The sequence below is a fragment of the Nelumbo nucifera genome, chromosome 4 (assembly GCF_055504915.1).
Source record: "Nelumbo nucifera cultivar China Antique chromosome 4, China Antique-T2T, whole genome shotgun sequence".
NCBI lineage: Eukaryota > Viridiplantae > Streptophyta > Magnoliopsida > Proteales > Nelumbonaceae > Nelumbo > Nelumbo nucifera.
Window position 1 is genome coordinate 60193286 of NC_142652.1, and position 16550 is coordinate 60209835.

At 36.4% G+C, this 16550-nt stretch overlaps 1 protein-coding gene across 2 annotated transcripts in view; it reads left to right on the forward strand.

Moving 5' to 3' along the window:
• The window catches only part of PRMT6 (protein arginine methyltransferase 6), a 75172-nt gene that overhangs the window by 52766 nt on the left and 5856 nt on the right, over positions 1 to 16550 (forward strand). For both annotated transcript variants that reach the window (XM_010281182.3, XM_010281183.3), the window contains 2 exons: positions 3553 to 3647; positions 8197 to 8281. In XM_010281182.3, coding sequence (XP_010279484.1) covers positions 3553 to 3647; positions 8197 to 8281 — 180 coding nt within the window. The remainder of the gene's footprint in view (positions 1 to 3552; positions 3648 to 8196; positions 8282 to 16550) is intronic.

The window sequence follows — 16550 nt, forward strand, 5'->3', positions numbered from 1 at the left end:
AAACAGTGTCAGGTTGATCATTCCGTGTTTAGCTATAACTCGAAAGATGGAAACATCTTGCTAGTCGTGTATGTGGATGATATTGTCATAACTGGAAGTGACAGCAATGGAATTGATAGGCTAAAAAAATTCTTACAGGACCACTTCAATACGAAAGATCTGGGTGGCAATCTTGTAACTTGGAAGAGCAAGAAGCAAACAGTGGTGGCAAGAAGTAGTGCGGAAGCAGAGTACAGGGCTATGGCCCATACCACATGTGAACTAGTATGGTTGAAGAGCCTACTACAGGAGATGGGTTTCTCAATTGACAAACCCATGAAACTATACTGTGATAACCAAGCTGCTCTTCACATCTCATCCAATCCTGTCTTCCATGAAAGAACTAAACATACTGAGGTGGATTGTCACTTTGTGAGAGAGAAAGTGATAAGTGGGGTAATAACTACATCTCATGTGAGCTCAGGAAATCAGTGGGCAGATATCTTCACAAAAGGATTGTCTCGGGGAAGAATAGATTACATTTGTAACAAGCTGGGACTATATGATATATACTCTCCAGCTTGAGGGGGAGTGTTAGAATGCTCGAGTCAGGGGTATTTTGGTCATTCTGGTGTATCTTATTGAAAGTGAATGTCTATTGTATCTGAGTTTAAGTTGTGTCCCATCTTCTATGAGGGACAAAATTGTCTTTCTTGTAACTCAAGTTTTTCATGAATAAAAGTCAAGTGGGTCGGTTAGGAGAGGTACTTTTGTACATCCTCTCTTCTAGTCTGGCCGAACACTCTTCTCCTCTCCTTCTTTCTCTTTTCTTTCTTCTTTCTTCTTTCCTACTTTGACCTAGAAATAACTAGGGTTTATTCACAAAGTTAAAGTAGCTTGTTGGGTAAAATCTTTGCATATCTTTCAAGACTTCTCAGTCACAGACATTCTAAGATCTTGGACAGAAGTAGCACAATCGTCAAGAGTGAAAGAGAAAGTAAGAATGGGATGGAAACCTCCAGATGGTAACAAGATTAAATTGAATTTTGATGGAAGCTCTCTTGGAAATCCGGGACTATCAGGTATCGAAGGAGTAATCAGAAATTCTGAAAGGAGAATATTAGCTTTGTTCTCTGGATCGATTGCCATTGGAAACTCTCTAAAAGCTGAGTTAATGGCATTGCTACAAGGGCTGAAGATAGCTAAGCAACTAGGACTGAGGCATATTGAGGTTGAAGGGGATTCCAAGGTTATCATCTCTTGGGCTAGAAACAATAGAAGTACTCTGTGGACTTTCCAAACAAGTGATAAGGGAAGTGGAAAAGGTTGCAAAGGAGGTAGAGGCTGAATTCAAATGGGTTAGGAGTGAAAATGGGCTAGCTAATTATCTTGCTAAACAAAGGGCTTTGAGGCAACAATTGTTTTGGGCTGCAATGTAAAGTGGGACAGAAATATGTACTAGTGTGGGAAGATTAATCCCATACACAAAGCTGTAAAGTGGGACAGAAATAAGAGAGAGATGTAATTGCTCAATTTGAACCCAACACACATCCAAGAAGGCAAGAACATGATAATTTAACGAAATGCACACATGCATAAATAAAGACTTACATACTGGAGCTAACAAAGAAATCTTTGTTACAAAAAATGATGAAAAAACAAGAAAATATGGGCGGATTGACCGAGCAACTCCTATTTTGCATGAGAAAAAGATAAAAAAATAGGGGCAGAGCCCCTGTTTTTATGCTAGAAAGGATGAAAACAAATGGAGCAATGCTCCTATTTCACATTAAAAAGGTGAAAAGAAAAAAGATAGGGCGGAGCTCTGTTTGTGTCAAATAACGACTGGAAAAAATGGGGAATGACCCTTGTTTTGCATCAGAAAAGAGTAAAATAAGAGGGCGGAACCCCTGTTTTTGTGTGAGAAAAGAAGGAATTAAAAGTCCCTTTTGCATCTAAAGATGAAGGGGCAAAAACATTTGTGGAGAAGGAAAAAGCAAGAAGGGCAGAAGCCCTGTTTTTGCATCAAAATAGAAACAAAGGAAGAAATACTTAAAGGTACAAAGGAATTTCTATGCATCATAGGAGGGTTTTTCTTCTCCTGCCCAAAAGTTTCCTTTCGTTGGAAGCTTCTTTTGGTTTTTTTAGAAAGAAAGCTTTTTCCGATTGATTAGGAATGCAAATTGTCTTTAATAATTAAAATGGCATAATTACCCCTCATTTTTCAAAACAAAAACCTTAAGAGGAGAGGGGCTAAATAGTCTTTTCTTGATAAAATAATTAATCAGTAAAATCAATTGTAAATCATGATTTATGAATCGATTTAGCGATTTGGTTATAAGTTGCACGGTTATTGCAAAAAATGATACCTGTATACGATTCATATCGTTTTGTTCATGATTTGATATGAATATATTATTTGAATTGTGAATTGTGCGATTTTAAAAACATTGTAGGGGGCATGTATTAAGAATTTAAGACCCTAATATGGACTTGTTTGGACTTGCCTCGAGGGGATTGGTTGAGGGTTTGGGCATGGATTCCCTGGCCCATTTGCTAGGCATAAAAAACAGAAAAATGCACAAATGTTTAAAAGGTGCACTCCTGGGCTGAAGTGCAAGGCACACCAGTGACCAGCTGCACCTGGGGCCTCGGCGTGCTTTTTAAATTACTGGTCCATCTATTGGCCTTGAGGACAATGACATTTAATTGAGGATGCTCAGCGAGGCTTGTGCACATAGTGATAGTGAGGTGATGGAACTAGGTGTGGTTAGAGTAAGGGTTAGAAACAAGAAAAGGTCTTATTAGGTGGTGGTGCTGGTGGACTTACCTAGGAGAGAGTCTACCAGAAGAACTAGAGAATATGGAAGTAACAGAGGGGTTGGGTGGCAGTAAGGGTCAATGGTTGCACTTGAATTGTGTGGGCTTATGAGGTGTGTGGGGGGTCTTATGGTGAATGGAGAGGTTTTAATGTGGATAGCAGGCTTTCTGTTTTTGGAATTGCATATTTTTGCGATTATGGTGGGACTCGTGCATACTTGCAAATTGTTATTTGGGCTTTGTTTTTGCTTGGGTTGCAAAGCTCGTAATATACTTTTCTCCTCTAACATTTTTTTTAGTTAGTATTCTATCCTATTTTTCTTTTCTTTTAATACTATCCAAAAAATGAGAATCATATAATTACCTCCTCTCTAGAAACTAGGATCTTCACACTTGATTGCTAATTATAGATCTTGCATTGTATTGAGTTTTTATATCTATTTGTACGCTGGTGGACATGGAATGAATCTCAACCAGTCAACCATCTAATTTACTTGCTCTATGGGATCTATTCCAGCTTGAAGTTTGACCTGATCAGATGATACTGTTGTGTTCACACATTGAAAATGGACTTGGTGGTTTGAATTCTTTGATATGGTTATTTCTTGGCCTGACAGGTGTATTTATTGGACCAAAGTGCCCATCTGCATATAAGAATATATTGGGTCTAACTTAATTGTTATAATAATTTTTTTCTGGTCATCCATTTCCCTCCCTTTTTTTGTAACAGTTTGTTTCTGTTATTGGCTGCAGTGTCTGCTATGTTGCCATTAGCAAAGCAGTGTGCTTTTGAAGAGCCTTGTGTGGAGACAATAACAGGGGAGAATGTCCTGACATGGCCATTTGTGGTCAGTCTCTCGTGCTATATACATAATAGATTACAATTTTATCTGTTTTCTTGTTCATTTGCTCACATATGTTGCATTACAAAATTTCTTTATAGATTTGTCTTGGTATGATGCTTGCTCTAGAAACTTGGTTCATTTTTGGGTAGACACTTAGGTGGGCAATTTACCTCTCAAAGACCTCTTTCCTTCTTTTCCTTCTATTTCCCTCTATAAAAAAAGAGGCTGTCTCTAAATTTCTCTCCTCCCCAATTCTTCCTTTGTCTTTAAATTCGGACTTGGGTTTTTGTAGAGGGTTGTGGGATGATGGGCTTGCTTGTGTATTTACTTTCCCTTGGTAATGTCTGTTTGGATTCTTTGAAGCCAAATAGAAAGGTTTAGGCCCTTGTACCAAAATGTTTGGACTAGGCATATTCCCCCCAAAATTGCTATGTTTTTGTTGGGAAGATTACTATGGTAAGATTATTACTTTGGACAACCTACAAAAAGAAAAGGCCTTGTGGTGTGTTTATACCTAAACTGATATCTTTCTGTTTTGCTGCAGCCATGTGGAATTGAATTTTTGTTCGTGGAACTTGCCAATAGAAGTAAATATGTTGTTTAATCTGTCTACCATTGTTTGACCCACAAAAAGAGGGAGAGTTATGTGGAGATGTATCAGAGTGGCTACTTTGTGGGCCATCTTTAGGAAGAAAGGAATGCTGGAATTTTCCAAGGAAAGGAGAGAAGTCACTCATAGGTGAAAGAGTGTATCTTAACAAGGGAAATTCATTGGCTGAAAACCCTTAATTTTAATTCCTATTTCCTTTGATGACATTTAGAGGAGTTTGTTAGCAGTAGTTAATATTCTCTAAAGAAAAGCAGTACTTTAGCAGTCTGGACACCACCTCCGGAAGGGTTTATTAAACTGAATTTTGATGGAAATAGTTAGGATAATCCAGGACTGTTGGGTCTAGGATGGGTTCTGAGAAATGAGGACAGCAATATCATATCATTCTCTACAAGGGATTAGTTCCTTGCTGCAGTACAAGGGACCTAGATTATCAACCAAATTGGGGTGGAGAATTTACTAATTGAAGGAGATTCAAAGGTGGTTGTGGGATGGCTATCGGGTTCAGATTCTTTCATTTGGAGTTACAGGGATATCATAAAAAAGCTATATGGTTAACAAGGTACATGAAAATTAGAATCCAATGGGTGGGTGGGTCGACAAATGGAATAGCCATTTTTCTTGCTAAACATGGGGTTTCTCAGGAGCTAATATATTGGGCTGCTTTGTAATCTTAGTTTTTGAGAACCTGTGATCACTATTAAAGGGGAGGTTACACCTCGCACCTCTCCAAGAGATGCTTGTAAAAGTTTATTTTGATTAATGAAATTATCATTAAATTATCCAAAGAAAGGGGAGTGATGACAAAACACTCCATATCAGTGTTAGTTTACCCCATTTTGACAAATATTTTGACTTCCCCATGATCAATTTCCTGTCAAATATTTCAATAATTGAATCCCTGATTCTCATAGAGTTGCTTTTTAAACCACAGGGAAGCCAAGATAAGTGGTGTGCAATTTCCCAACATTGCAGCCCATGATGTTAGCCAACTGGAGATCTGAATGCCCTTCCTCTGTCAACATTACTTTACACTTTTCACTGTTAGAGAGATTAATTTTGAGGCCTGAAACAGCTTTGAACTACCTTAGAATATAACCCAGGTAAATCAATCTTTCAGCTGGAGAATCACAGAAAAAGATGGTGTCATCAGCGAATTGTAGTAAAGAGATCTGTTCCCTGCCATCACCTTCTTTAAACTCTTGGATGAATCCACCATCTGGGAAATCATTAATATAATATCATACTTTACTCTTTCAAGAAAAACGATAGAGACTTCAATGGGTGTGCAACACACAGAGATGGGTGACATGATAAGTTGTAAGCATTTTAAGTTAAAGAACTTTTGGAGCAACGAAAGGGGTGATTTACATTCTCCCTTTTATAATAACATTTGATTTCACTATCAAGCAAGTACATTACCATGGGAAAAGTACCATTTTAAATTATCTTTGCTTGAGGAAGAGAAAACCCAGTTGGTAATGACTATATGGTTTTGTTCTGAGACAGTCAGTGATGGTAATTACACTTTTTTAGAGAGGAGAAATCTCTGGCATCTATAATGAACAGCTCATTCAAATAAATTCCAAGATCTGCAAACTCTTGCTGATAACTTAGCTAGAGGAGTGGGTAGACACTATATATAGGGGGATCAATGGAATGATATAACTGGAGTGGTATAGAAAAATTCTCTGACCTTTGTCCTAGAATAATCCATTTTTCCATTACAGTTGATATATATGTTGGTAATGTTATTGACTTGGGTAGTAACTTGATGGTATATCCTCCATCAAGTCTTTTTATTTGACTCCTGCTAGAAGTTTGATAGGTATCATTGAGGTTGGTTCCATTTGGCGAAGGTACTCCCCTCCCACACAATTGAGGCATTTGTGTGCATTTTCCTAGATGAGGTGTTCGGGGAACGGCATAAGTTTTAACATCCTAAGCTATGCAGTTTATTTGTAGAGGTTACAAAATTGCTAGAGTGTTTATTCCTATTTTGCCCTTTCTCGACACCATTGTGGAAAATTTTCCTCTGAACTTTTAAATGCCCATGAAGACTCTACTATTGTTTATCTAGTCTCTTTTATTTATTAATAAAATAAATTCTTTCTTGCTGATAAAAAATGCCTATGAAGGCTCTACTATGGTTTTGATTGATGGTATAATCCAAGCCCATCCTTCCATCTCCGTAGGTGATTGGGCTGTTACTATTTGGCAAAAGGTCCCTTCCACAGTTTGCTAGAACATTTGGGAAGAAAAGATCCAAAATATGTTTGAAGTATTGATCTTCCTTGTGGTAGCATGTGGTGCTAGTAGTTCCATTATCAATTGGGCTAGATGGAACCATATATATGGTGTAGAGGGTGGTTCAGTGCAATGTTTTAAAACGCGGAGGCGTGACGTGAGGCGTTCCACTACCTAGAGGCGTGAGGCGTAGTTCAGAACGCAAGAGGCATAAGCCTCCTGAACACAAGGAGGCGAAAGCCTCCTTAAGAGGAGGGGGGTTAGGAGGAAGGAGGATGAAGAGGAAGGGGGGATCTCATTTTTTCTTTATTTTTAATAAAAATTTTTTATACTAAGAAGAATAAAGATGCATAACATTAGTTGAAAGGGGGGTCTTGTCGAAGCAGAGGCGAGCGGAGCAAGACATCCTAATTGAAAAAAAAAAGAACAAATTGGCCTTGCATCGAAAAGGGGGGCAGGGGGGGGGGGTGAAGTTTTGGGAGCGCCTCGCCTGGAGCCGTGCCTCTAGGCATACGCCTCCCACGCCTTTTAAAACACTAGTTCAGTGTAAGAAGCGTTAGCTTTTGTCCATTTTTCCACACACACACACAGAGAGATGGGTCTTGTTATTCTAGCTGCCTGTTTTTTAGGGCTTGTACTTACCCTTTTCTTATTAATTATCTGTTTTTATCTTGTCTCTTGTGATTGATTACCAAAAAAGAAACATTTGATAGGTCATCTGGAAAGCCATTTTCCTGCAGTAAATTTTAACTGCTTCCTTGATTCTCACATGGTTTTTAGAATGTTCTTGATCATGTTTATTTCTATTTGATTTAAATGTCTTGTTATAAAAGATTAATTGCTTTTTTTTTATCTTCAATTTCCTATTACATATTATTTTCTTGTCCTCATAAGTTCAACTATTGATAGTGTTCCCTTATTGTATACAGGCATCTTTATGTTAAATATGTACATTTATATGCAGTGGTTGAATAAAGAATATGAATAGATGAATAAATGAGATTATATCTTAGAATCAATTCTTTAAATAACAAGATCAGCAACTAAGCTGTAACGAGCCCCAATTTTGCAGTTTCCTGGTTGACGGTTCGACTGTGTAGTTTCATGTCATAAATGTGTTATTTAAAAATATAGAGATACTGAAATAGGACATGAAAAATTGGTTTTACTGTACTTTAACCGGGTTCAACCCTGTTCACCCATGACTGTTCCATATTTGATGAAAAGCAGTGTTGCATGGACTCTCATAAATGGACTATGTCTCTGTGTTGGCATGCATCAGTGTCCAACACTTCACGGATTCTTGAGAACACTTCTATGTAGTGCTTCCTCTTTATATTCTAGCTTATTTGACATAAATGAACAACTAATATAGAAGATGAATATTTTAGTAGTATTATACATATTTTTGATAATTGTTAGTAGTATATATTTTTCCAATATACATGTCCACGAGTCTATTGAGTCCATGATTTCTCATCTTGCCGGGTCAGACTTTTGGACAGGTGTTGGATTCTGACTCTAGTGTCCTTGTCCATGCAACAATGACAAGAAGTCAATGGTTTTGACTGTATTCTGGGTTGTTAATATTTGAGAATCAGAAAGAGTTCTGGTTTTCGGAGCATTGCTTAGAACCATGTCTTCCAATATGATGTAGTTTTGGAAATTGAATCCATATGCAAACTTGATGAATAGGTAAAGCATGTTGATTGCTATACGGTCACAATTCAGGAGCTTGAGTCTATTACAACAAGATATAGATTTACATCAATGATGCAAGGTAAAATTATGCACTCATTTATTTTTCTATTTTCTCAATGGTGATCTTTAATTCTTTTATAGTAAGAATAAATTTGATTAAAGTGATACGGTTTCAGCATAGAAAGAGCAGAAGAAATTTCATTGGAATAGAAAATTACTCCAAGCTATTTGTGATCATAGTTGTCAAGTTATGACCTAGGCAACTAGGCGCCCTTGGCTGGTCACCTTGCCTAAACGCCTTGACTTATGGCAACTAGGGTCCCATTATTTATATTGATGCATCTTATTAATATGTATGTGAATACATTCTATTATATACTTATATATAATTTATACTTTGTTTTGATGCTTTACTATTGAAATTTAAAAGATCAAAAGGTTTTGAGGAGAGACGAAGAAAGAGGGAAAGAAAGAAATAATAGAAGAACAAAGGTTCTTTTTTTCTTTCTATTCTCCCTCATTCTCTCATCAATTAAATAAAACAACTGTTTTTTTTTACTATTAAGTTAAAGACCTTGTTTAGTTGCTTTTTGATATGAAGTTGCTCTATTAAATACTTATTATAGTAGTATTATTTTTGAAAATAATGAATTAATATATTTAAAGATTTTTTTAATCTTTTAGATATGATGCTTTGCCACATTTTTAGAGAAAAATTAATGTTTTTAGTAAAGAGAGTTGCTATTTTTTTAATTAATATGCATGCATAATGGTATGTAAAACTAGAGGAACTAGACAAAAGTTACTTCTTTATATTTATAAAGTTCTTATCGCATAGGCTGCATTGCCTAGGTGCCCACCAAGGTGACTAGGTGACTAGGCACCCCAGTGTTGCGCAGAATTGCCTAGATGCATTGACAACAATGCTTGTGATGAGATTTTACCAAAATGATTTTTACAAAGTGATGAAACCCACAAAGGCACAAATACAGAACTCTCAAAACATCTCAAAAACCCCCAACTTCCAAAACCGAACAAGAACAAAAGCTTATTCCTAAATCTCCCGAATTCAGTAATAACTAAAGCCCATTCCGTAGCAAGAGAGAAAATACCAGCCACCATTCTTCTCCTCGATTTGTACTTGTCTTAAAAAATTGTGCCTATCCTTTTCTTTTAAATAACCCAACAAACTGAGAAAGGAATAATCTCTGCATGGTCTTAGTTCTTTTGCCCTCTGGAAGCTTGGGCCAACAAGAAAAGTTCTCTTCCAAAATTGATGCTGCCATGGTACAGCGAAGAAATATAAGCAGCATACTTACCTCATGTCTTCTAGACATCATGCACGTATTTGGCATATGAAAGCCCCTTGATTTCAAGTGAGTGACCATTAGGATGCCATCCAATGATAATACCCTAGAAAAAGTTTCCATCTTAGTGGAATTTGATTACCCCATACCCCTCTCACTTCAGATATCTCTGCCCAACTCCTAGTCAATGTGTCATAGCAAGTTTTAATGATAAACATTCCATCTACAATACACATTCATTCCACCATCTTTCATCCTGAGTTTCACTATAAATTTTTTGTTGTCTCATTCTCTTATCTTTCAACCTGTGTGACACTTCCCTCCTCCCTAACTAATAGGCTGCCTAAACCTTGGACACAACACAATATGCTCCCCATTTTTCAAAGCATTGACTCATTATAATTAATGTAGTTCTCAATCTATACAGCCTTGGATGGGTTTCAGGGTCTCCCCTCTCCACACCATTCATCTTCTCAGAATCTTACTCATCTTCCATCTCCCACTAAAAACTTTCTGTATCCCAAAGCATTGACTCATTATAATTAATGTAGTTCTCAATCTATACAGCCTTGGATGGGTTTCAGGGTCTCCCCTCTCCACACCATTCATCTTCTCAGAATCTTACTCATCTTCCATCTCCCACTAAAAACTTTCTGTATCCCATATACTCTTCTTGAAACATCACTATGCCTTTCTACATCATATTTGCACACCACCATCCCTAGGAGAGGCGCGAGCTGCAACCTCTCACAAAAAGGTGATTAAAGAACAAAAATAAATTACAACTGAGTCCAACAAAATTGATCCCTATTTGCCCTTTGTTTGGATAAACAATCAGCCATGGCATTTGCCTATCTTCCCACCCACTGTATTCTTATGTTCATATTTCGTGTAAGCCACTTGACTTTCTTGATTTCATTATTATAGAACCAGATGGCAGATTATGGGTCATTCACCCCACTACAGTACTACAACCTTGGCATCCCCTTCAATCGGTAGATACTCGACGCTAACTTTTTGCAATCTGTAGTCCTTGTATTTTTTTTTTTTGGATCAATATCTGTACTTGTACTGAAGCTAACAATTCAGCCCTAACAAAGTCTCCAACTGCCAGCGAACCTGAGAAAAAGGATAATACATTTTCCAACCTCAGTTTCTTAAGGTCCCTCCAATTCCAAAAAGGCTTGGGTTGCCTTGACTGCTCCCATCAAAATTCTGCTTTAAATATCCTTCAGGAGGGGGTGCTCAATTTGCAATTACTCTAACCTATTTATAAGAGCAACTTGCCACTGTTGACCAATTACTCCAAACATCATCAAAAGAAAACTAGTGGAACAAGTCCAATATTTTTAACCAATGTAATGCCTATTCCACACAATCCTTTATTTCTTGTCAGCTTCTCTTCACCACCACTTTGTTAACAATGCATTTTATTTAATCTTTTATTTTTTTCTAATTACTAAGCATTGTCTTTGTTCTACACACCTTATCCTACTAAACCAATGAAACCTTTTGTCTACCATCTTTTCCATAAAAACCTTACCAAATTTTCTCAATTTGATGTGCTTATCTTACTTGGTATTTTAAAAGCACAAGACACACAAATGCGCAAGGGGCATTTTAAACCTGAGCCACGAGGCGCAAGGCGAGGTATGCACGTTTTCGAGGAAAGGTGCAAAAAATGCTAAAAAAAATTTGAACAAATGCCAAAAGATCCCCAAAAAGTCAAAAATATTAAAAATGCTAAATAAAATATTAATTAAAAATATAAACTTAAAATTTAAAATAACCTTAAAAATGGTAAACGTAATTTTAATGAAAAACCTCATCATCATCATCATCATCATCATCATCATCATCATCATCATCATCATCCATGTCTTATCCCAATTATATGGGATTGGCTACATGGATCCAGTTTCGCCAATCCATTCTATTTAAAGCCTTATCCATTGCTAAATTGTTGGTTCTAAATCATTTCTTACTACTTCTACCCATGTCTGTTTTGGTCTACCTTGAGCTCTTCTAGCCCCTTCAATGTGTAACAAATCACTTCTAATTGGCATAGTTGGTGATCTTCTATGAACGTGCCCAAACCATGTTAATCTACTCTCTCTCATTTTTATCACCTATTGGAGCTACTCCTAGGCTCCTAGAGATAAATTCATTCATAATCCTATCCTTTCTGGTTTTTCCATTCATCCACCTAGCATTTGCATTTTTTTCGCATTTATTTTCTGGTCATGTTTCTTGACTGCCCAACACTATGCCCCATATAACATAGTTGGCCTTACAACTATTTATAGAATTTTCTTCTTAATCTAATAAGTGGTGTTCGCTAACACATAAAAGCCTAGATGCACCTGTCCATTTTGCCCGTCTTACTCTAATCTTTGGGTGACATCCTCCTCAATGTCTCCCTCGTTATGAATTATTGAACCAAGGTACTGGAAATGGTCACATTGTGTTATCTCTTGGTCTCCAATCCTAAGTGCATCTTTATTTACAATCCTATTTTAGTCCTACTTATTTTAAAATCTCTTGTATTCTATGACACTTGTCAATTAAAACAATGTCATCCGTAAACAACATGGTTATTTTAAAATCTCTTGTATTCTATATTTAATCAATTCATCTATGATCAATGTAAATAGTTAAGGTCTAAGTGTAAAACCTTGGTGAAGACCCATAGTAATTGTAAATCTGATGTCATTCCCACTGGTGTTTTAACAATGGTTATTGCCTCGTCATAAATATCCTTAATTTGGTTTATATTACCTATTTTGAACCCCTTTCTTTTCTAAGACCCACCATATTATCTCTCTAGACTCTATCATATACTTTTTCTATATCATAAAATACTGTATGAACTATGAAGATCTTTGTTCTTCTCTTTGAACTTTTATATCAATCATCTCAAAAGAAATATAGTTTCCATGGTTGATTTGCTCTGCATAAAGCCAAATTGGTTCTTTGATACACTTGTTTCAAGTCATAATATTTGTTCGATTGTTCTCTCCCAAAGTTTCATAGTGTGTGGTTCATAAGTTTAATCCCCTGATGGTTATTACAACTTTGTATAGCGCCCTTTTTCTTAAATTGAGGCACCATATTGCTGTTTCTCTAATCATTAGGCATCTCCTTTTCTTTTACTATCTTATTAACTAGTTTGGTTGGCCATAACAAGTCTACCTTTCCCATAGCTTTCCATACTTCTATTGCAATCCCATAAGGTCCTAAATTCCTAATTGCCTTTCCTTTCTTCGTTTTGTTTAGTACATCTTTTACTTAAGTAGGCCTCACTCTATGAAGGTGTGTATTATTTTGAGGTTTTCGAACCGTCGTTGACCCAGACGGTTGGACTATTCAGCTTGGGAACCATCTAGGCAACCGGTTCCGTTTTATCCCAAATCTGGTCCCTGGCCAACAACTGTTGAATTGGTCAATGACCCGTTGACCTGGGCGGTCGAATCGTTGACCCATTCTACCTGTTCAATAGTTTTTGGCCATTTTATTTTAACTATTTTTTTTTGTCAAAATGGGTTGTCTGTTCGAACTGGATGGTCAAAGCGACGACCTGGAAACTAGTGGCCAGAACGATTCTGGTTTTGGGTCGTTTTTTTAAATATTATTTTTAACACTACTAGTATTGTTAAATTCTCCTCCATTAGCACCATCTCCTTATTGTTTTTTTTTTCAGCAACACCATCTCCTTATTGTTCATTTAATATCAAAATAGTTTTTTTATCTTTATTTGATTTCCTCGTCTTCTACCAAGACTCTTTGATAGTTTGATCTTTATCTTTAATGCATCTAACATGGTTTAAACGTTTGCATTTTGTTTCTCTCATCTTTGCTAGTTTTTTCATTCCTTTTTTTTCCCTCTTTAGTGCCTAATTTATGGTAAAAGCTCATCATAATCCTTACATTTAACCTCATTCACTTTCCTAGTTTTCTACATTTTTTGCTTGTTGCCAATCTTTGTAGCATGCTCATTTTAATTAATCATATTTTGAACCTTTTCATTCCACCACTAGGTTTCTTTACTACCTTGCCACTACCCTTTATATTCTATCAAGACATCCTTCGCTATTTTATTTATATTGTTTTCCATTTCAAGCCAAATATCATTATTATTACCATCTAAATTCCAATTCCATTCTATTATCAATTTGTTTCTAAATTGAGTTAACTTCTCCCTTTTCAGCTTTTCCACCTATTTTCTTCCCCATTTCTCTTTAATTTCCTTATTCCAATTCACTCCACTAAGCACTTTCTCTCTTATAAAATGACAATCTTATGTGCTTTGTTCTTTCATGGAAAACTGGATTCGATGATATGTGGACAGCAGCTTTGTTTTCATGGTACAACTTCATGGGGCTGTTAACTAAGTATCCTATCTCTTGAAGGAGGTTCTTCAACCACACTAGCTCACAAGTTGTATGTGCCATAGCTATATTCAGCTTCGACAATGCTCCTTTCTACCACTATTTGTTCTTACTCTTCCATGTCACTAAGTTCTCTCTAAGGATGGTGTAATACCCTATGGTGGATATTCTGTTAGATATTGAGCTAGCCCAATCTACATCAATGTAACCTTCTATTGCAAGGCTCACTCTAGACTTGTACAATAACCCACGACCTAGAGTTTCCTTCAAAAACCACACAATTCTTAGGATTGCATTCTCATGGGGTACCTGAGGGTTTTGCATAAACTGGCTAACCACATTGGTTGCAAAAGAGATATCTGGCCTTCAACTTACCCACTAACCTTTTGTACCTCCTTGGATTATCAAATTCCTCACTTGCATCAGTACTTAATTTGACACTAGGCTTCATTGGTGTTTTAGCTGGTTTAGCACTTGAGTGTCCTGTCTCTTCTAACATGTCAAGCACATATTTTGGCACAAATTGATGCCATGCTTCGACCTTACAACCCCTATTCTTAGAAAATACTTTAGTTTGCCAATATCTTTTGTTTGGAAATAGTAATGTAGAAAGACCTTCAATGTATTAATCCCCATACTATCACTGCTAGTTATAATAATGTCATCTACATATACCACCAACAAAATTTTCCTAGCTTCAAATTCATAGTTGAATTCTGAGTGGTCAATTTGACATTGCATCATACTAAAGTCTTTTACCACTTCACTAAATTTGCCAAACCAAGCACACAAAGACTATTTTAGTGCATAAATTGCCTTCTTGAGTCTACACACTTTACCATCCTCCCACTAAGCAATAAATCCTAGTGGTTGCTCTATATAAACCTCCTCAAGAAGGTCACCATGTAAGAAGACATTCTTAATGTCAAGCTGAAATAGGAGCCTATCATACATAGTTGCTAAAGATATCAGATCCCAGATTTATCTAATCTTGGCAATAGGAGAGAAAGTTTCTATATAATCTATTCCATACAATTGTGAGTAGTGCTTAGCAACTAGTCAAACCTTTGACCTTTCTATCATACCATTTGGTAAGTATTTGATAGTGTATGCCCACTAACAACCTACAACTTGCTTACTAGGAGGGAGAGTGGTAAGCTCCCATGTGTGATTATGTGCAAATGCAGATAATTCCTCTTCCATTGCTTAACGCTACCTTAGGATGTAAGTGCTTCCTAGACATTTTTAGGAATAAAGATGAAGGATAAAAGGCAAACAAATGGGTGATTGGAAGCAGAAATGCGAGAAATAGAAACATAATTGGAAATGGGATGAAGAGTATGACTATACTTACCTTTGTGCAATTAGTGGGATGATCAAGGTCAGAAGGAGGAGAAACACCTACTAGATTTGTTGACAAAGAAGGAACTAGAGGAGGAGTCTGTGCCTATCAGTGAATTACACTTGCTTGATTGGTGGTCATTCAGTAGTAACTTGCACTGGGGGAGGTGAAGGTTTGGATACAATTGGAACTATAGGAATAGGATCATCAACTAGAACTGGAAGAGGAAACACAAGTGGTGAGGAAGGAATAATATCATGTTCCAAATATTGTTGAAGCATTGTAAAGAATACTCTTTGCCATTATTAGAAAGAAGAATTTTTATATGAACGTCAAATTGAGTATGGCTCCCAAACAACACAATTCTATTTGGATCCCAAATATGTGAATGAAACAAAGCAAAAGGACTCAAAACTCTACTATCGACTAGGATTGAAGGGAACTCAATGATGTTTCTTGTATTGACATAACTCACATTTCAAGGAACAAAGATGATTCAATGTGGGAAGAAGTTAAGTGATTTAGGAGATGGATGAATAAACTTGCAATGCCAATGGAGAGGAGTAAGAGAGGACTGAAGTGCTGCTTTTGGACCAACACTGTCAAGATAATACAATCCACCAATTTCATGTCCTCCCCCAATCTTCATCCCTATCTTGAGATCTTGGAAAACACAAGAGGGGGTAAAAGGTGCTAGAACAATTAATTGACTTAGTTAATCTACTAATAGATATCGGATTGAATGGAAATTTGGGTACACATAAAACAAAGGATAAAGATAAAGATGCAAGGTCAGAATTTCTAGCATCACAAATAGGGGAACTAAAACCATTATCTAGGGTAACTATTTGGGATGTGGAAGACTGAGAGAGGGAAGAAAACACACTTGGAGTTCCACTCATATGATCAAAAGCTCTAGAGTCGATAATACAATGGGAAGGTTTGGATGCCAAACAAACCACACTTGAGTGAGCAAGGGTAGAAATGTTCTATAGTGATTAGTGTTTTAAAAGCACAAGGTGCAAAAAAGGCACAGGGGTCAATTTGCGCTTGAGGCACAAAAATAAGAAAGGTGCAAAAATAACATGTTATGTTTATTTTTGCACCTTTTTAAGAAATGCCAAAAAATAAAAAAAAATGTCAAAAAAATAAAAAATGCCAAAAAACTCAAAAAAAATCAAAGCATTATTAAACATAATATTAATAAAAACATAAACTTAAATTTTAAAATAACTGTTTTAAAAGCCCATTATCTAAAGTACATAAACATAACATGTAAAGCATATTCAAATGAGAATTTAAAAATAAAAT